The 21,736-nt window shown below is 46.1% G+C and overlaps 1 protein-coding gene across 1 annotated transcript; it reads left to right on the forward strand.

Annotated features, from left to right (window-relative positions):
- The first annotated feature begins 1,091 nt into the window (after positions 1-1,091).
- ENDOD1 (endonuclease domain containing 1) lies at positions 1,092-19,288 on the forward strand. Its single transcript, XM_032219259.1, has 2 exons — positions 1,092-1,712; positions 17,971-19,288. Exons 1-2 carry the CDS (start codon positions 1,389-1,391, stop codon positions 19,093-19,095), a joined length of 1,449 nt encoding a protein of 482 aa, XP_032075150.1. The 5' UTR covers positions 1,092-1,388; the 3' UTR covers positions 19,096-19,288.
- Positions 19,289-21,736: the final 2,448 nt, after the last annotated feature.

Raw genomic sequence — 21,736 nt, forward strand, 5'->3', positions numbered from 1 at the left:
CCCCCCTTCCTCCTCCTCCTCCTCCTCCCGTTCTGACGATGGGTGGTGGCTGGCAGCCAAAAGTCAGGCCGAGCCGCCCGCTGCCCCCGTGACGTAGATTAGACAGGAAGAAAAGCGTGTGGGGGAGGGGAGGGAGAGGGGGGAGGGAGAGGGAGGGGGAGGGAACGTGAGAGGTGAGGGGGGAGGGAGAAGGGGGAGGGAGGGAAAGAGAGAGGGGGGAAAGGGGTAGGGGAGAGAGGGAGAGAATGAGAGAGGGGAGGGGAAGAGAGAGGGGTGAATAGAGGGGGAGGGAGAGAGGGGAAAGAGGGAGGGAGAGGGAGAGAAAGAGAAAGAGAGAGGGAGGGAGGTAACAAAAGGGGTGAGAGTAAAAGAGCGGAAAGAGGGAGGGGAAAAAGAGGGGGGAGAAGGAGGGAAAGGGAGAGGGAGAGGGGGAAGAAGGGGGCAGGAGAAAGAGAGGGAGGGAGGTAGCGAAAGGGGTGAGAGGGAGGGAGAGGGAGAAAAAGAGAAGGGAGGGAAAGAGGAGGGAGGGAGAGAGATGGGGAAAGAGAGAAAAAGAGGGGGGAGGGAAAGAGAGAGAGGGAGGAAAGGGGAGGTTAGGGAAGGAGAGAAGGGAGAGAAGGGAGAGGGGTGAATAGAGGGGAGAGAGGGGGGAAGAGAGGGGAAAGAGGGAGGGAGAGGGGGAGGGAGAGAAAGAGAAAGAGAGGGAGGGAGGTAACAAAAGGGGTGAGAGTAAAAGAGAGCGGAAAGGGGGAGGGAAAAAAAGGGGAGAAGGAGGGAGAGGGAGAGGGGGAAGAAGGGGACAGGAGAAAGAGAGGGAGGGAGGTGACGAAAGGGGTGAGAGGGAGGGAGAGGGAGAAAAAGAGAAGGGAGGGAAAGAGGAGGGAGGGAGAGAGATGGGGAAAGAGAGAAAAAGAGGGGGGAGGGAAAGAGAGAGAGGGAGGAAAGGGGAAGTTAGGGAAGGAGAGAAGGGAGAGAAGGGAGAGGGGTGAAAAGAGGGAGGAGGGAGGAAAAGGGAGAGAGGGTGGGGGGAAAGTGGGGGAGCCCGAGGAGCGCAACCTCCCCGCCCGCCGTGACTCAGCCCCGTTCCTCACGTGCAGGAGGCGCCACCGCCACCGCCACCGCCGCGCGCGCGCTGAGTCTTGAGGCGGCGCGTCTGCTGGCAGCGGGCGCCCTTTCCTATATCTCGGCCCTCCCAGAGGCTCCGCGGCTCACAAGCTCCCGGGTGGCCGGCCAGGATCGCAGCCAGCAAGGAAGGCAGGAAGACAGGCAGGAACCCTCGGCGGGAGCGTCTCTCTCCGTCTCCCTCTCTCCGTGCCTGAAGCGCCGGCCGTTTCTTCTCTCCCTTCGGGCAAAGAGCCTCCGGCCGGTCTTGCCGTCCCTCGCCCACGATGCGAGCCGCCTTCCCCGCCTGCCTCCTGGCCTTGCTGGCTTGGGCCGCCTCCACCGGCGAAGGCCGAGTGGTGGGCGACGACCAGCCGGGCTTCGCCGAGTGCGATGCCTTCTTCTACGGGCAGGCGCCCCCCGTGGGCTTCCCGGCCGAGCAGGTGGCCAAGGTCTGCCAGAAGTACCGCGGGGAGCCGCGCTTCGCCACCCTCTACAGCACGCGGGAGAAGGTGCCGCTTTTCGCCGCCTTCCGATACACCCCCGGGGAGGCCGCCGGGCAAGAGGAGCAGGAGGAGGAGCAGGAGGCGCGCTGGCTGGTGGAGCCGCAGGTGAGAGCCTCGGGGCGGCGGGAGAGCGTTTCGTGGGGGGAAGCACGAAACGGGGGGTGTGCATGCGTGTGTGTGCATGCGTGCGTGCTTGCGTGTGTGTGTGTGTGTGCATGCGTGTGTGTGTGTGTGCATGTGTGTGTGTGTGCATGTGTGTGTGTGCGTGTGCGTGTGTGTGCATGTGTGTGTGTATGTGCATGTGTGCATGGGCAGACGCCCCTGCCATGGGACGTCCCATTGGGGTACAATGTAGGAGATGCGCTGGGTCAGCCCATGCGACCTGCCAAGCCCAGAGCCTGCCTGCCTGCCTGCAAAAAGACCTTGCAGATAGCAATCGCACTTAAGGCACCGTTGTGCCTACTATTCCTACCCATTTCATTCATCCTCGTGTTTATTCTTATATCAATTACTTTGTAAACCATTGACAAATCAAATCAAAATAAAATACCGCTTCATAGTGCTTTACATAGTCCTCTCTAAGCGGTTTTGCTCTCCCTATTTCCCCTCCCCCCCAACCACCTGGGTCCTCGGTATTTTTAATGACCCTGGATGGATGGAAGGCTGTCACAACCTTGAGCCAGTCAGGATTTGAACTCCTGGCAGTGAGCGGAGTCAGCCTGCGATACCGCATACTAACACCCCCCCCTCCCCGTGCCACCACGGCTCTCTAGATAGACTTGTGGGGATGCTGAGAAGGAAAAAAGGGGTTGCATTCGGTCCCGGAAGAGATCTCTAGAATGCCACTCTTTGCATGCCAAGTCATGTTGAACCGGGCTCTGTGGCTTAGGAAGAGAGCCGCAGTCAGCTGCAGCAGATTCCTTGGTGAAGATCCCCTCCTTTCTTTAACCAAGGCAAACCCCCATTCACCCCGCTGAAGTCATCCACCCACCAAACCACCAAATTGCTAATCCTTTTGGGTTGCTTCTCTGAGGTGTGGGTCACTTTATAAACCGGACTTTCAGGTCCCATAAATTGGCATGGCTGGATGGGCCTTTGTTGGAGTTGAAAAAAACAACCAAAATCCATTGCACCCGGAGGGGTAAACAGGCTGGCAAAAGCTGATGCAGTGAATCTCATCGGTTATAAGGGGATGGGCGGGCTAAGGGAGTCCTCTGTTGACGAAAAGCAGGATTCATGGGACTGGGAACTGTGCTAAGAGAAAAAGCATTTGGAACAGTTTCATGCCATGTAGTTCTCTATGAACACACATGTGCATTCCATTCATTCCGTATATTTGCAACAGTCTCCAGAAAAAGACTTTTCCTTCCTAAGCCAGCAATCTGGCCAATCTGTTGTTTTAAAACCAGCTTTGGTGCTTTTTACAAATACTATTGCATTGCATATTATTTGACCATCACACAGTCAGCCAGATGTTCAGTCTGGGATTGGCATTTTGGTCTACCTAGGACCTTACCAAGGACCAGTCCTTACCAAGGACCTGGGATAGGCAGATCTGGATGTTTGACAGATGTTTACATATAGCATTGCAGGATAGAAGCAGTTCCAAGCAAAGCTGCCTTCTGCAATTGACTGATGGCGAATTTGTCAATGCCTATGGTGCTCCAGTTGTTTTCGGATTGCACCCAAGGCACCTATTACTATTGGTGCTACCCTTGCTTGCCTTTGCCACAGTCGCTCTATTTCTATTTGTAGGTTTTTGATATTTTGTTACCTTCTCCAGTTCTTTCTCTTCTATTCTTCTGTCTCCAGTCACTGCCACATCCACTATCCAGATTTTTTAAAAATGTTTCTTATCAACAACCATTAGTACCAGTCGATGGTATTTGTGACACATTTTTAAATGTTCAGTTGACTGAGTTTCATGTTTAATGAATAAAAGAGATAATAATAATGAAGATATTTGGTTGATACCTACGATGCTGGCAGCAATCCGTATTAACCCTCAGCACCAGTCAATGATATTTGTGATGAATTTTTAAATGTTCAGTTGACTGAGTTTCATGTTTAATGAATAAAAGAGATAATTATGAAGATACTTGGTTGATACCTAGGATGCTGGCAGCAATCTGTATTAACCATTAGTACCAGTCGATGGTATTTGTGATACATTTTTAAATGTTCAGTTGACTGAGTTTCATGTTTAATGAATAAAAGAGATAATTATGAAGATACTTGGTTGATACCTAGGATGCTGGCAGCAATCCGTATTAACCATCAGCACCAGTCAATGATATTTGTGATGAATTTTTAAATGTTCGGTTGACTGAGCTTCATGTTTAATGAATAAAAGAGATAATAATTATGAAGATACTTGGTTGATACCTAGGATGCTGGCAGCAATCCGTATTAACCATCAGCACCAGTCAATGATATTTGTGATGAATTTTTAAATGTTCAGTTGACTGAGTTTCATGTTTAATGAATAAAAGAGATTAATAATAACAACTGCTATTATTATTTAGTATCTGTAAATCCATTGTTACCTTTGATTTAGGTGTCCTAATAGTACACTGTATGTGTTGACTTTTAAAAATGTGTATCTATAAAAATATGTATCTAAATGTGTATCTAAATGTGTCATTTGTAGCTTTGGATGGGATACATCAGCCTGAGTTTGATGTCCCTTTAGCATTGCAAAATATCAAATGGCTGAATGGCTCTGTGAAATCCTATTAAGTGCACAGTTTTTAACATTTTGGGAAGTCACATCCATCCCATAAGTTTGCTTATTGCACAGAGAGTGATTGCTTAGCAAATTTAATTAAGGGAAGCTCGTGTAATATTTACTGCAGTAAGCACCGTTATAAGGACTAAAACAGAGATATAGAAGGAGGCAGAAGGAAGGATAAAGCGCAGCATGGAAGGAGCTTATTACTTTAAGTTAGACTCATTTAAAAAAAAATTATTGGGGATTTCAGACAAAAAGATAGCATGCATTCTAGAATTCTGAAAGGAGGATAAAAATGTCATTTTTTTGTGCCTTAATTTTTTTAAAAAACCTCAACTCATCAGAATAGAGACTGAAGGACTGTGGCTTCTAGTCCCGTCCTAGTCAAAAAGCCAGTGGATTACCTTGGACAACTCTCTCTCAAACCTAGGAAAAAGGCGAGCAGTTGGGAAACCTTGTCAAGATAATTGAAGAGACGGGTCTGGGGTGTTGGCAGGAGAATGCTGATTTGAAGGCACTAAAAAAAAAATCAATAGCTTTTACTTTAATTGGTGGGGTTATTTTAATCATTTGGTGCAAACACAAGCCCCTTTTTTGTGATTTACAGATTTAGCTACAAGAGCAGTCATAGCAATAGCACTTAGACTTATATACCGCTTCATAGTGCTTTTATAGCCCTCTCTAAGCGGCTTACAGAGTCAGCCTATTGCCCCCAACAATCTGGGTCCTCATTTTACCTATCTCGGAAGGATGGAAGGATGAGTTAACCTTTAGACTAGTGAGATTTGAACTGCCAAATTGCAGGCAACCGGCAATCAGCAGAACTAGCTTGCAGTACTGCATGCTAACCATTGCGCCACCTCACTTCTCTGCCTATTCCCTATACCTATTTCCCAATGTAGAATCCATAATTTTATGTCCCTAAGTAAACATAACCAGTTACAAAGTTTCCTTGAAAAGAAAACTGTGATCCTGTATTTGGCCATAATCCAAGTGCTTTAAGCAAAGGTGAATTTAGAGCCTCGTGTAGAAGAAGCTGTATCAATTCAATCGCATGAAGTATGTGTAGTGGTATGTGGGAAAGACCTTGGGTGACTGAAGAAAGAGATACTGGCTAGGGAACAGTTAGATAAGAGACCGCATAGCCCACAGCTATGAAATGGGAAGGGCAAGAAGACTCACAAGGGACGCTACCTACTTTCGTGGGTTGTAAAGGAGATGGTGGGAGTATTGGACTTTCAGACTTGCAAACTTTATTGCTGTTTTACAGTAAAATAGAATTAGCTGATACGTTTCCTATCGGATCTACCTGGGAAGGCTGACAGTATCTGATAGGAGTGAATGTTTCGGCACGCAGGTGCTTGATTTAAGGAAAGGAAACGTGAAGGGAATGTTAGGAAATTCAATGCTAATCCTTCTCTGCAACTTGCTAATTATCTCTTTTGAAGCAGCTATGCAGGTGGGGGAGTGGCTCTAATGCATTCCAAAAAACAGAACAGGCTAGACACAGCGTTTCCCCTGGAAGGAAAGCAAGGCAAAAACTGGGTGTGCACTGTTAGTTTGGGGAAGGCAGACGGATTGAAAAAGAATGACTCTTGATGTTGCAATTCAGATTTCCCCAAACATGATTCCCCTTCAGGGTTTGGCTTTGCCAGCAAAACGCGATTGTAGCTTTAATCTAATGCCCAGAAAATCTCTGGCTAAGGATCAATTGATTAGGTGCCATCCAGTTGGTATAGATCAGTGATGGTCATGCAGAAACATCATGGAAGCATCACACGTGTATGTGCACGCTTCTCGGGTCCATGGTCTGGAAAAATCGAACTTCCGGGTTCTAGTGTGCATGCGTGCCTGACGATCAGCTGGCTGGTGCACATGCGCAGGCCAGTTTTTGGCACTGCCGCGTACGTGAAGGGATTAAGCTCTGGAAAAGCTGAGCATGCAACAATCAGCTGGCCGGCACTCATGCACGTACTGGTTTTTGGCACTGTCATGCGCACAAAGGACAGCTGATAGTCATGTCAGAAGTCAGAAGCCGAGGTGGCGCAGTGGTTAGGGTGCAGCACTGCAGGCTACTTCAGCTGACTGCAGTTCAGCAGTTCGGCTGTTCAAATCTCACCGGCTCAAGGTTGACTCAGCCTTCCATCCTTCCGAGGTGGGTAAAATGAGGACCCAGATTGTTGGGGGCAATGTGCTGACTCTGTAAACCGCTTAGAGAGGGCTGAAAGCCCTATGAAGCGGTATATAAGTCTAACTGCTATTGCTATTGCTATTGCTATGTGCACATGCAAGCCAGAAACCTGGAAGACAAACAGGCAAGGCCGAATGTGCCGGGTGACATGGCTTCGTGTGCCACTTTGGGCATGCGTGCCATAGGTTGGCCATCACAGGTATAGACTCTTAGTGACTACCTAGATAGGTTTTCTCCATGGTGATATGTTCCTAACCTGTTCTTTCAATGGTGCACCCATCACCACTGTAACTCAGTCCATCCACCTTGCTGCTGGCCATCCACTTCCTTCTCTTTCTTTCTACCTTTCCCAACTCCAACAAAAGGGAGAAAGTTAGCCATTGGCTCAGAACTCAACATTCCTGCTTTTCCCTCCCAAGCAGGGTTGGTTAACTTTGCCAAGATATTGTCTAGGGGTCACCAATCTTTCAGACATCAGGGACCACTAAATTAATAATTTTAAAGCCCGTGGACCACTAATATGATCTGCCTAATGACCGGCTGGGTGGGCATGGCTAGGTGGTCATGTGACTGGGTGGGTGTGGCTAACTCAATGTCACTCACCCCGAGGGGCACCTCGCCACTCTCTATTCGGCCCTCCCCTTCCACCCACTCCTCGCCTGACTGCCCGGGCTCCTTAAGACCCCAACAGGAAGCAATTGTTGGAGCTAAGCAGCCACCAGGAGAAAGAGTTGGCAAAACAGCTGGCTCAGTTCAAATTGGATCTGACCGAGAAGGAGGCTCAGTAGAAGCACCTCACTATGAGCATAGGCTTTCCAAGCCAAGGGAAGACCTGCGGGAGTGCAAGGCCAGGTATCAGCCCCTGGAGCTCAGCAGGCTGAGATGGTCAGCCAGTTCCAGGCCATGACGCAGTCCCACTGGAACAAGGGCCTCCGGCTCTTTGTCACCAGCCTTCGCCCAAAACCCTGCACCAGAAGGCTAAAACAGACCCCAAATTGGAATTTCTGCCCCCCTCTGACCTACACAAAAAGACCCCAAAGGGGGAGACTCTCTGCAGCAACACAAGCGTTCATTTCACGTATCCATCCCAGGGGGCGGAGTTTCAGGACCCCTGATTTAGTGCAATATTAAAAAATGCAAATAATTTTTCTGCAGACCGCCAAAATTTTCTCACAGACCACCAATTGTTGACCTGGTCTATGCCACAAGCTAACAACTCTCAGATTTGGCTGACCATTCTTTTTGATGAAAACTTTTTCAGAGGAATATGAGATGCTGCTTGTGTTAAAACTGACCTTGGGATTCGTCTAGTTTAGGACGGTTTAGTTACCTAAGATCTCCCAAGAACAATTCCAGAGTTGTTCCATTTTGTTACCATTTGAGACTTTATTTTTATTCGGGGGAAGCCACTGCTTGGAAGTTTTACACACGAAGTGCATCTTTTAGTAATAAGCTGGCCTCTTTTTGACTTCATCACTGAGGGCTTGCTGGATGTTAATTTAACAGTGCAATTAGCAGCTCCTTTAATCACTTCATTATAAACACTTTTCTGGATTGCAAAGGGGAGCAATTATTTTAGGCAGAACTTAACTGTCTGCCTTCAGTCCATATCTCTAATTATTGGCAATATGAAAGTGGGATCGTTGGGTTTGCATCTGGGCCTCTGCTATCTAGGGAGAGGAGGCAGGTGGTGATAGTGATAGAGCTATGACTATAGACATCAGCCAAGAGGACAAGAAGAATGTTGTTTATTACCAGCCTGGCTAAAGAAATTGGGTAGGAGGTCATTGGGCAGAGGATGAGATCTAGGAGGAGATCAAGAGATGAGATCAAGGGATCACTGGAAGGGATTTTGCACAGGGTGATTTATGGAGCAGGAGGCTCATTTTGCCAGGGTCAGAAAATATTTAAAGGAAAACTGCCGACAGAGCAAGTCGAAAGCAAATGCAAGTAGATAAATAGGTACCACTTCAGTAACAGTGTTGGGTGCATCTCAGCATATAGTCACATGACCATGGAAAGGGTCTTCGGACAACACTGACTCTCCCAGCTGAGAAACGGAGGGGAGCATCACCCCCTGGGCAGCAGTAACCTTTACCTTTTTCAAGGAAAGCGTTTTAGGGAGTGGGTTGTAACAAAAGAGAGGAACAATAATGTTCATAGCATTTTGGGAAGGGGGGATGTTCCCCATTGGTACAAATTCAGAGCTGGTGCTTTTGACAGGATTGCTGGGAATGGAAGACCAGCTTTCCATGGATGCTATTTTCTTGGGATAATCCAGGGGTCGGCAAGTTCCTAACCAGAAGTCCCCCATTCAATTCTGGAGCAGACCAGAAGTCCGGTTCCTCCACCATAGAGTCCCCTCCTAGCACGGTTTCCTTTTTCCTCTACCTGTCCTAACCGGAAGCCGTATCCATTGTGGCGCCAACCGATGACAGGGAGCCACAGCAGAGGGACGAAAGAGCCATATGCAGCTCCAGAGGTTGCCGGCCCCTGGGATAATCCCCTGCTGGTAATTAAATTAAAATCCCCCTGAGACAACTCTCTGCTGTAAATTTAAACTAAAATCTGACTTGGCTTGTTTCCAGAACACTTAACTTCTGACCTAATCCTATTATTTTTAGGGTTAACGACACTGGTGGGATCTGATAATTTTCTCATGTTGGACTGTGATGTTCTTCCCAGGACTGCTCTGCCTCTTATCCAGTATATTGAGAAGAAAGCATACTGTATTTTTCGGAGTATAAGTCACACCTTTCCCCACCCAAAAAGAGGGTGAAAATCTGGGTGCGTCTTATACACTGCATACAGCATTTTTGACCTACTGAAACCCCGCCCCCTTTGCAAAAATGGATGTGCAGAGGGTTTGGGAGGCTTGCAAAGTGCTCCTGGAGGCTGGGGAGGACAAAAATGAGCAAAGAATATGCTGTTTTTGCTTGTTTGTGCCCCCCAAGCCCCTAGGAGCACTCTACAGGCCTCCCAAAACTCTCCATTCCCCCCTTTTTGCAAAAAAATGAGGCATATAGGGGGTTTGGGAGGCCTGCAGAGTGCAAAACCTTTTTCAAAAAAAATTTACCTCTTCAAAATCATGGTGCGTCTTATACTCCGGTGTGTCTCATAGTCCAAAAAATACAGTATATATGCTTATTATTATTTTTTTCTTTCTCTCCCTGAAGTTTCTCAGGCTATTTATGATCTCTCTGAGGACCTGATAAGCGGTTTGTTCCCATGTTCCCTCTGAAGGAGGCTAGGATTGTACCAACCTCTGCCCTGACCACGGTGGTCTGCAAACAAGCTTCTTCTCAAAACAGAAGGACGTTTGACTGCAAGATGAATAGGGAAGGGAAAAAAGCAACCGGAGGAGTCCCTCAAACAAACATATCCCATTGTAATGACTCAGTTGGCTTACAACAGGCTCCTTTCAAGGCGAGCATTGTGTGCGTCCAGGGAGCCAATTAGTCTCCGAAGCCTATTTGGAGGACCAGCTAATGCCATGCTATGTTCACTGCCTTAGCTGCTGTGCATGTTTTTCCTGATAGGGCATGACAACAGGCGTGGTGTTTGGGGTTTCAGAATGAGGCGCAGGAGAGCATTATCATTCTAAGGTGGCAAAACATTAAGCAACAAATTAATATTTCATCCAGGTTCCTTTGGGACCTCGGTGAGACAGCTGTAAATAACAATGTATACAGTAGCCTCCTTTCCCCATTCTAGATAAGAGAGCCGAGGTGGCGCAGTAGTTAGAGTGCAGTACTGCAGGCCACTTCAGCTGACTGCTATCTGCAGTTCGGCGGTTCTAATCTCACCGGCTCAAGGTTGACTCAGCCTTCCATCCTTCCGAGGTGGGTGAAATGAGGACCCAGACTGTGGGGGCGATATGCTGACTCTGTAAACCGCTTAGAGAGGGCTGAAAGCCCTATGAAGCGGTATATAAGTCTAACTGCTATTGCTATTGCTATATTTGGGCTAAAGCATCCATCATCCCCAGGCTGCACTTTACATTATTGTTAGTCTAGCTTGGAGAGATGAATGCCCAGGGATCACAGTAACATTCCTCCATACAATAGGTTACTAAATTAACCTGAAGAATTGTATAATAGTTAGCTAACAAACAAACAAGCCATTTTTTGCATGGTGCTAAGAAACCTTTTTAGGGACCTTAGAGTCTCTAACCCACCCTCTTAAGGGACGTGGTGGCTCAGTGGCTAAGGCGCTGAGCTTATTGGCCAGAAAGGTTGGCAGTTTGCCGGTTCGAATCCTTAGCGCCACGTAACAGAGCGAGCCCCCGTTACTTGTCCCAGCTGCTGCCAACCTAGCAGTTCGAAAGCATGTAAAAATGCAAGTAGAAAAATAGGAACCACCTTTGGTGGGAAGATAACAGCGTTCTGTGCGCCGTGGCGTTTAGTTATGCCGGCCACATGACCATGGAGACGTCTTCGGACAGCGTTGGCTCTTTGGCTTTGAAACAGAGATGAGCACTGCCCCCTAGAGTCAGTAACAACTAGCACATATGTGAAAGGGGTACCTTTACCTTAACTTGGATAGATGAATGCATAGGGATCACAGTAACACACCTTAATACAACAGATTACTAAATTAACCCATTTCCTGGATTTGTATGACTGAACCTTACCTTAGCCAGCAAGCTAACAAACAAACAAACCATTTTTTGCATGGTGCTAAGAATTCTAGTAAGAGCCGAGGTGGCGCAGTGGTTAAATGCAGCACTGCAGGCTACCTCAGCTGACTGCAGTTCTGCAGTTCAGCTGTTCAAATCTCACCGGCTCAGGGTTGACTCAGCCTTCCATCCTTCCGAGGTGGGTAAAATGAGGACCCGGATTGTTGTTGGGGGCAATATGCTGACTCTGTAAACCTCTTAGAGAGGGCTGAAAGCCCTATGAAGCGGGATATAAGTCTAACTGCTATTGCTATTGCTAATTTGATTAATTCTAATCAAGCTTAAGATGTGGGAATGGAGCTATCGGGTATTTAATCAATCGTATTGTCTGGTTGTAGGACGTGCCTCCCAGTAGCTATGGGAGAAGGGGTCTTGTAGATAGCGTTGTAATAAGAAACATTTCAGCAACATGCCTTAGGAGTGAGATATGTTACTATTTCTGTAGCATATAATCAGCTGTCAAGCTCTGCTGTGTTCCCTCCACTTTTTCCCCCCATTTGTCCTGGGAGAAATAGAAATAGAAGAATGCCTGATTCATATAATGGCAGTGGCGTGGTTCACTCGTCTAGATCGGGCACTTTATAAAACCAAATGGTATCTTATATACAGGTAGTCCTCGATTTGTGACCATAGTTGAGACTAGGCTTTCCGTTTGCTAAGCAAGGCAGTCGTTAAGCGAGTTGCACCTGATTTTATGAACTTTTTTTTTAACCACTGCTGGGAAATGAATCACTGCTGTTGCTAAGTGAATCGCATGGCCGTTCAGTGAATCTGGCTTCTCCTGTTGCGCGTTGGAAGCTGGCTGGGAAGATCTCAAATGGCAATGACCCCTGGATGCTGCAACCTTCATAAATACTGGCCAGTTGCCAAGCAACTAAATCTTGATCATATGGTGTTGAGGATGCTGCAACCATTGTGCTTTTTATTCAATGTTCCAAAGGCGTTTTTTCCAGGAGGCAACTGGACTTTCTTGTTTTTTTTTTCTTTTGAAGAGGTTTTGCTTCTTATCCAAGAAGCTTCTTCGGTTCAGAGCTGAAGAAGCTTCTTGGATGAGAAGCGACGTGGCACGACAAAACTGCGCTTGACTAAAGCACGCCCGATTAAACCGCATCGCTGACGTCATCAACAGGGCGACAACAGCGAGCGCGGAGAAAGAAGGGCGCTTTAAATAGCGCTTTGAAAGCAAGCCAATTCAAGTTAAGGTAAGGGTTAGGTTTAGGGTTAGGTTTAGGGTTAGGTTAAGGGTTAGGATTAGGTTTAGGTTAAGGGTTAGGGTTAGGTTTAGGGTTAGGTTAAGGGTTAGGTTTAGGTTTAGGTTAAGGGTTAGGGTTAGGGTTAGGTTTAGGGTTAGGTTAAGGGTTAGGATTAGGTTTAGCGTTAGGTTAAGGGTTACGTTTAGAGTTATGTTTAGGGTTAGATTAAGGGTTAGGTTTAGGGTTATGTTTAGGGTTAGGTTAAGGGTTAGGGTTAGGGTTAGGGTTAGGGTTAGGGTTAGGTTTAGGGTTACGTTTAGGGTTAGGTTAAGGGTTAGGTTTAGGATTAGGTTTAGGGGGGTTAGGTTTAGGTTTAGGGGTTAATTTTAGGTTTAGCGTTTACAGCGTGCTTTTTTCTCCGCGCTGTTGTCGCGCTGTAATGACGTCAGCTACGCGGTTTCGTCGAGCGCCCTTTAGTCGAACGCGGTTTTGTGGTGGAACCGAGAAGCGAAAGGTCTTCAAAAGAAAAAACAACAACAAGAAAGTCCAGTTGCCTCCTGAAAAAAGCACCTTTGGGACAACTGTGACCTGGATGACTGAGAATCTCTACAGACTTTTAGCTATGCAATTTGGGATGAACACTCCTTGAATGGTGTGGGAGTAGGAATGGATTTGCAGAGGAAAAATGGCTGATTACAGGAACCATTTGCACCACTCAGGTGACCCCGAGGACACAGATAAACCTCCAGGTGCTTCAACCACCCTCTAAAAGGCTGCAAATGACCAGCTGTCTGCAAGGAATATAAATCCTTCCATCCCCCACTATCCTGTCAGACCTGAAGAAGCTTCTTGGATGAGAAGGGAAATGTCTTCCAAAGAAAAAACAAGAAAGTCCTGAAAAAAATCCTTTGGGTCAACAATGACCTGGATGACAGAGAAATCTCTACAGGCTTCTTTTTCAATGCTTTTGTAACTTCAAGCAATTGTGGTTGAAACTCAAAGACCCACCTGTGATTTGAACAGAGCGTCACGTTGCCAAACTCCAGGCAGCAGTTCATAGCTCATGTCCAAAATTCACCAACAGAACCTGAGCAGCATTGTATAATAATTGCCTGCTAGTGAGAACAATTAGGCATAATTAGCCAAAACGATAACACTTACATGTGAGACTCAGCCCCAAGGGTGCAATCTTCATTTCAAGTTTAGCTCCGTTGCACCAATGTAGTGTCTGTTCGGTGAGTAGATGAGCATCCTCAATGATTTAGAAAGAAGATCATGCTAGGCCAGTCTTTGCTGTATGTTCCTCATTTGGTACTTGGCTGATCTAAGCATGCAAGGAATTCATGGTATTATCTGAGATAAAGAATAACAACAACAGACGAAGCACTGATGGTAGAGATGGGATTTGACTGGAATAATCTCAACAGCAGCTTTCTGTTCATTTCTACGTGGAAAATGGTCTAGTATTGAGCCAATTTAAAGAATTTGAAGGGGGATGAATAAGCTTTGATGCTTTCTCATCTCCTTGTAGAACCTTGGCAACTGATGGAGAAAATGTTCAAGTAATCTACTGGTAGTCCTCGAGATATAACCACAGTTGAGCACAAAATTTATGTTGTTAAGTAAAACACTTGTTAAATGAGTTTCCCCCCATTTTATGACTTATCTTGCCATAGTGGTTAAGTGAATCATTGCCTTTGTTAAGTTAGTAACATGGTTGCTAAGTGAAATGTCTTTGCTTGTCAGAATGTCACAAAGGTGACCACATGAATAGAGAATAGAATAGAATAGAATATAACAGAACTGAACTGAATAGAATAACGGAGTTGGAAGGGACCTTGGAGGTCTTCTAATCCAACACCCTGCTTAGGCGGGAAACCCTACACCACTTCAGACCAATGGCTATCCAACATCTCCTTAAAAACTCCCAATGTTGGAGCCTTCCCAAGTCGTCACTTATAAAGCCCTTCATGGTATTGGACCTGGGTACTTGAGAGACCGCCTGCTGCCAATTACCTCCCAAAGACCCATTAGATCACACAGATTAGGCCTCCTCCGGGTTCCGTCTACTAGCCAATGTCATCTGGCCACTACCCGGGGGAGGGCCTTCTCTGTGGCGGCTCCGGCCCTTTGGAACGAGCTCCCCGCAGAGATTTGGACCCTCACTTCTCTCCAGGCCTTCCGAAAAGCTGTTAAAACCTGGCTATGTCGGCAGGCCTGGGGTCGATGAGTTCCCTTCCCCTCTTGAATCGTGTGGCTGTTGGTTGTTTTAAATGCCCTGTACTTTTTGTAGTTTTTGTGTTTTTCCCTCCCCCCTCCGTGGGTTTGTGCGCCGCCCTGAGTCCCACTGGGAATAGGGCGGCATATAAATAAAATGAACCTCGAACCTTCTGGAAGCAAACTGTTCCACTGATTAATTGTTCTCACTATCAAGAAATTTCTTCTAGTTCTAGGATGTTTCTCTCCTTGATTAGTTTCCACCCATTGCTTCTTGTTCTACCCTCAGGTGCCTTGGAGAATAGCTTGACTCCCTCTTTTTTGTGGCAATCCCTGAGATATTGGAACACTGCTATCATGTCTCCCCTAGTCCTTCTTTTCATTAAACTAGACATACCCAGTTCCTGCAACCTTTCTTTATATGTTTTAGCCTCATGACCCTGAGACACTGCAACTGTCATAAATACAAGTCAGTTGCCAAACATCTGGATTTTAATTGGATATCCAACCAATTTCCCATCAAGTTTTCACTTCATTGTCTCAAGTGTAGAAGAGCCCACTGCTACTCTAGGCATTGTTCTGCCATCAAAGAGTTCTTATTGTTAGTTGTGTTTCTTAAAGCCTAACTAAAAATCCGCCTCCACCCATTAATTCTATTTCTGTCCCACAGAAAACAGAGAATGTACCGTGTTTCCCCAAAAATAAGAGAGGGTTTTATTTTCTTTTGACTCCCAAAATAAGTACTTGGCCTTATTTTCAGGGAGGTCTTATTATTTTTGAGGTGCAGGAAGCGGTGAGCGTGGTCACCTCATGGCTGCTGCTGTGTTGCAATATTTTTGGGGAGGGCTTATTTTCATGGGAGGGCTTATTTTCAGGGGAGGGCTTATTTTAGTGCATGCGCTCAAAAGCCCGATTGGGCTTATTATCTGGGGAGGTCTTATTTTCAGGGAAACAGCATCTGTTCTCTCATAGGTCACTATTACATTTCCCCCATAATGTTCTGTTCAGGCTAAAAAAGCCATTATTTTTTAAAGAATGAAGAATGATGAAATTTTGACCTGAAAAACATAACTACAGTCATCTAGACTCAACAACCATTCATTTAGTAACTATTTGAAGTTACAGCAGCACTGAAAAAAAGTGACTCATGACTGTTTTTCACATTTACAACGGTTGTAGCATCCGCATGGTCACATCAAAGTTTGGATGCATTGTCATTAAATAACGTTATTAATTTAACAACTGCAGCAATTCATTTAACAAGCGGCAAGGAAGTTCAGCAAATGGGGCAAAACTCACTTAACAACTGTCTCACTTAACCACACAAATTTTGGGCTCAATTGTGGTCATAAGTTGAGGGCCATCTGTAATAATAGGCAAGTGGTTTCTGAGTGTAGAACACCATTGCCACCGGAGTTGTCAAATTGGCCAGAACTGTTCCAGCAATGATTTTGAGATTGTAGTCAGGGGTCGTATGTAAAATCCTCCATGTCAGGGAACATTTCTTGATGGAAGTAAAACTCTGCCTTGCTTGGCAGTCTTGTTTATTTAATAGAGTACAACATCAACACATTCCTGAATTATGTAGTCATTTTTAACTTCCTGAGAATGACGTGGAGATTTCCACCTTTGTTTAACTTTCTGTTTCCCATGGTGATGAAGACTTCTAGCCTTTTTACTTGAGGTGTCTTGGAATGTTACAGAATGTAGAACCTTCTGACTATGGAATGGGACTGATGGCGAATCTATGGCTTGCGTGCCAGAAATGGCACGCAGAGCCATCTCTCTAAGCACACCAGCTGTCGCCCGTTGCTCTTCCAGGTTCTGGCATGAACATGCATGCCCGCCAGCTGGTCTTTGCATTCGGGGGAGTGCCAAAAAACGGAAGAACAGATCCCTGGCGCACATGTGCATGCCGTAAACTAGAAGCTCAGCTTCCGGGTGTGCACATGCATGCCGGGGAATTACTCTTCTGGTTTCCGGTGCTTCCGCACGTGCGCACTGGGGAGCTGCTCTTCCGGGTTTTGGTGCTCCCTATGCTTGTGTGTGCACTCCTGTTTCGGCACTCGGTGCCAAAAAGGTTTGCCAACACTGGAATATGAGTCAGAAGAACTAATTCATGACACGAGGCTGCCAAAATCTGAAACAGGAAGGGAGGTCTATGTGTAAGGCTGCTCCACATGGTTTATATAACTTCATGATTGAAGAACCAATCAATGTAAGGTTTCTGCATGTACAAAGCAAGCATCCTTCTGGGTTATTTTCCATAAATCATGGTTATATTAATCATACCTAACTATGTCATGAGATACTAGGCTGACCTTTAAAAATCACATCATAGGTATGTATTAACTTTTCTTGGGTTGCCTCAAAATCTTCCCAGCATTCTTTCCCCCAAGGTGCTTATGAATTGACTGCTCCATGACCAATAAATAATACCGAAACAAATATAAAATCAGAAAGTTCAGTTGTCCCCATTGCTAGCGGCTAATTCTAGATTTTAAAAAATGGCAGCGCATGTTTGAAATTTGCAATCAATTTGAGCATTTAAAAATTATACATAATTTCAAGATCTTAACTCTGGACACAGGCTTTGTTCTAAAATTTGCCATTTAAAAGGACAATACCAGGATTATCTTGAAACAGCCATCACCAAAATATTGGAAATGATTTACATTTTCTAAAATTATGGAATATGTGATGCTTCTTTTAAGCTTGGCTGTTTGCTTTCAGGTTTGTTTATTTATATCCTACTTTTATTAATTTTATAAATAAGTCAAGGCAGCAAATATGCCTAAAACGTCTCCTATTTTCCCTGCAACAACAACCCTGTGAAGTGAGTTGGGCCCAAAGTCACCCATCTGCTTTGATGCCTAAGTCAGGACTAGAACTCACAGTCTCCTGGTGATTGGACGAAAGTCCCCCCAGCCAACTTTCATGCCTAAAACAGAACTAGAACTCACAGTCTCCTGTGTCAGCGTTCCAAATATCATATAGAGTTAAATCAGAGTCCAAGGCAAAACGATCCTTAAAAGTTCCAATTTAATAAAGCAGACATCTTAGCACATCTGTGTTAATCCCAATTCTGGAAATGACATCAGAATTCCACCCAGTTAAAAGTTCATGATCTTGTCCCCACACCCACAATCCATCACCTGGTCCAATCTTCTTCTTCCACGCTGGCATCCACACCCAGCTGCTTCTGGTCAGGTATAAAAGTGCGGAGGCAAAAGATGACTTTGGTCTTCTAGGAAAGAATGACAATAACGCATTCCACAATCCTACTCCTGTCTATTCCCTCAGACGGCAAATATGGATTATGAATTCAGCAGTTTCTCTTCTCTCTTTTTCAGATTGATGACCCTGGAAACAAACAGGAAGAAATGATGCCCGAAGCTGAGATTGCAGAGGCATTGGAACATCTGGGGAGAAACCAGGCCCTCATGGCAGACTATGCAGATTCTGGCTACGAGAGGGGGAACCTGAACCCCAGCTGCCTTCATAAGGATGACCATCACGTTGCCACCCACACGCTGACCAATGCAGTGCCACTCTCCCCTCCTTTCCAGGAACTTTGGCACTGGGAGGTTGAGCAGCTGGTCATCCACAGTTTGGCTCCCAACTGTGAAAATGGGAAAGATCTCCATCTCCTCTCCGGAGCGATACCTTCCTCTCTCAAAGTAAAGGACAAAATGGCGGTCCCCAAATCCGTCTGGCTGGCAGCTTGCTGTGACAATGGTGCCGAGACCTGGTCAGTGGGATTTATCAAAGAGGCCAATGCGGAGAGTCGCCTGGAAGACCTCACGTTAGAAGCTCTTGAGAAGAAGCTTCCTGCTGGAGCTGAGCTCTTCAAGGACCACTGTGGCCAAGACAGGCAGGATCCTAAGAAGCTGGAGGCAGTGTTGCGCTCGGCGAAGGATGTCCAGGCGAAGAAACCGGACAAACCGTGTGTGAAAAAGCCCACTCAGAGCAAGCACACTCAGACCGCCAAGGAGGAGAGCGGCTTCCTGAAAAACCTTTGCCACTTCATTGTTACCCCGATCTGGAAACTGGTTAAATTTGTTTGCTATCTGATTTGCCAACTTGTGAAAGGCGTGTGGTGTTTGCTGAGGTGGATTGTCCAGAAGATTTTGTGTGCTGTGTGGACCTTCATCAAAGGGATAAGCCTGGCTCTTCTGGATATCTTTATCTGCCTGGGCCGAGTGGGTGTCAGCATCTTGAATGGCATTGCGAAAAACATCTACAATGTCCTGATGGCGACCTACAGGATTCTTAGCGTCCCCGTTAACCTGATCCTGGATATTGTGTCTTTCCCTTTTTACACCCTGGGTGCCATTCCTGGTGTGCTCAAAGATATCGCTTCAGGCATTGGGGGCCTATTCATATTGGTCATCAATGCTACCACAAGTTTGGTGAAGGGCCTAAACCATGTTGTGTCTTTCCTAGCTAGCAAGATTCTTCCCACGACTGTTTTTTAAGACTGACTCCAGAGATTATCTTCCAAAAGCAATATTTGTCTTCTCTTATTGCTTATCTTCAGCTATTCTTATACGTATTTATTGTGGTGACATTTCCAGTGATGAACCGATGTTCTGGTAACATGGGTGAGCTTATGTAAGCCTGAAATGGGGATTTAATGGCAAATTAAAATTACACTTATTGTAAAACGTTGAACTTGTGGAGCAGTTGAACTTATTGGCTTCTTCTTGTGTCCAGCCTTTCGGGGCGGGAAAAAACATGGAGCACTCTGGATCTGAGATTGACTAAAACATCTAAAAAAATGTGGATAAGTGCATTGTTCTTAGCAAGCAGTGATGGCTGCTTGCCATCACTGCTTGCTTATTATCTCTGGATAATCCAGTAACCTCTAGTTGTGCTGGATTGCAATCGCCATCATTTTCAACCAGAATAATCCTCCACTGTTTTGGGGTAGAAATTTTTGATGTTGTAATCCATCTCTTCTGGAGGACATTGGGATGGAGAAAACCGAGTTCTAAAATATGGAAAGGATTTCCCTGTGGATGCAAATGGTTTTTCAAAGATTTTAATGGTTTTGTAACTCAAGGTCATCTTAGTACAATGATAGTGGTTTGAATTCACTGACCCCAAATTTAATGCTGCCTAAACTATAAGTGTGATTAGGGAAGAGGCCATCTACTTAACACCCCAGTTACTGAGCCGTGCTACTAATCTAACTTGGCTTAATTTATGATCTGTGCATTATGCTTGTTTCATTATCTTCAAGTCAAGTAAGAGCCGTGGTGGTGCAGTGGTTAGAATGCAGTACTGCAGGCTAATCCTGCCGACTGCCAGCAGTTCGATTCTCACTGGCTGAAGGTTGACTCAGCTTTCCATCCTTCTGAGCTCAGTAAAATGAGGAGCCAGATTGTTGGGGGCAATAAGCTGACCACTTGGAGAGGGCTGTAAAGCAGTGTGAAGCGGTATATAAGTCTAAGTGCTATTGCTGCTAATAGGGATGGTAAATTAGGGCAGCATTTTAGGAACCCAGCAACTAAAGCTTGCTAAAGAAAAAGGAAATTCCCAGAGTGAAGTCGTGCAAAGAGATTGACTTAGTCCTTCATTTAGATCTCACATTGGGCATGAATGGGATTCATGCATTATGGAAAGCTTCTAGTTGCTTCATTGGTTAAATGCATGAGCCATAATTATCTTGTTTCACACAGCAGACTTAAGTCCTAAAGTTTGGTTTTTAGATGACAGTGGCTGGGCTCACATAAGATGCTTAGCCAAAGCCACACAAATGACTTAGGACTTGATCATGGCCAAAGCCAATCATTGCTGTGGATCTCTGGCAGAAGCCACCATGATGCCATGCCACTTGCCATGATGTCATCATGCAAATGATACTACTTGCATAATTAATGCAATCCGCATGATGACATCATGGCATGAATCATACCACTTGTCTCTTAGGAGGCCCACTACAGCTGTCTGCATCAAGTTCGGCTCCTCGCCCCAAAAGTGTAGAGTAGATGAGGAAAGTATTGAGCAAATACGGAGAATGACTTACTATATTGAGCCAAATAATGTATGTAAAGTGCAAGATACTGTTCATGTATTGCTGCTATGTATATTTTGGTCTCATATGCTATATTCTTTCTGGCAGTTTGTAGTTTTCTGGTTTTTGGTTTCAAAGTCTGCCTCTGGGTGGGTTACAAATAAAAAGACAGTATATGTTTAAAAAAAACAATCGGAAGAACAGAATGTCAACAATAAACCAATCATAATGCATGGGTGCTTCCACAATCACCCTCTCTCCAAGGTGTGGGAGAACAAGCAGCTCTTTTAAGCAATTTTCTAGATGACCTGAGAGGGAGGGAGGGAGGGAGGGAGGGAGAGAGAGAGAGAGAGAGAGAGAGAGAGAGAGAGAGAGAGAGAGAGAGAGAGAGAGAGAGAGAGAGAGAGAGAGAGAGAGAGAGAGAGAGAAGTTCGGTGCAGTGGTTAAGATACCTGGGTAGAAAGCAGGAGGCCATCAGTTCTAAACTTGCATTAGGCAAAAAGCTAGCTGGGTGACCTTGGGCCAAGCCCACCCTCTCAACCCAAGGAAGAAGGCAATGGCAACCTCAGGGACTTGTCCAGCCAATCTTCAGCAGTCAACACTGGCTTGAAAGCTATATCTCAGTCATGGCTAACCTTTTCCGGACCGAGGGCCCAAAGCGTGCACACCCGAACCCCCAAAATCCAATGCACACGTGCCCCTTAACACGCATGCACCACCTGCATGCACGCAGACCCCCACACATGCATGTGCACCCCTGCAAATGTTCTGCCCATGCATGTATGCCCCGCCCCCATCCATACACATGCGGGGACCCCTGCATGTGCCCCACACCCCTGCACATGCACACACGCCCCACACATGCACCATGCCCCCTCTGCGCATATACAACAGAGAACCAGCCGGCTGGCGGGAGGCACACACGCATGTGTGGCACAGCTGAACTGGGGCAACAACCCGCGTGCCATCAGAGTGGCCACTGTGTGTTACCTCTGGCACGCCTTCCCTAAGTTTGCCATCATGGCTATATTGTATCCAGTGGTGGGATCCTACCGGTTTAGAGAACCGGTTCGGTGATCCTGTGCTTCGCGCGGCTGATG

This window comes from Thamnophis elegans, chromosome 6 (assembly GCF_009769535.1).
Source record: "Thamnophis elegans isolate rThaEle1 chromosome 6, rThaEle1.pri, whole genome shotgun sequence".
NCBI classification, from domain to species: Eukaryota; Metazoa; Chordata; class Lepidosauria; order Squamata; family Colubridae; genus Thamnophis; species Thamnophis elegans.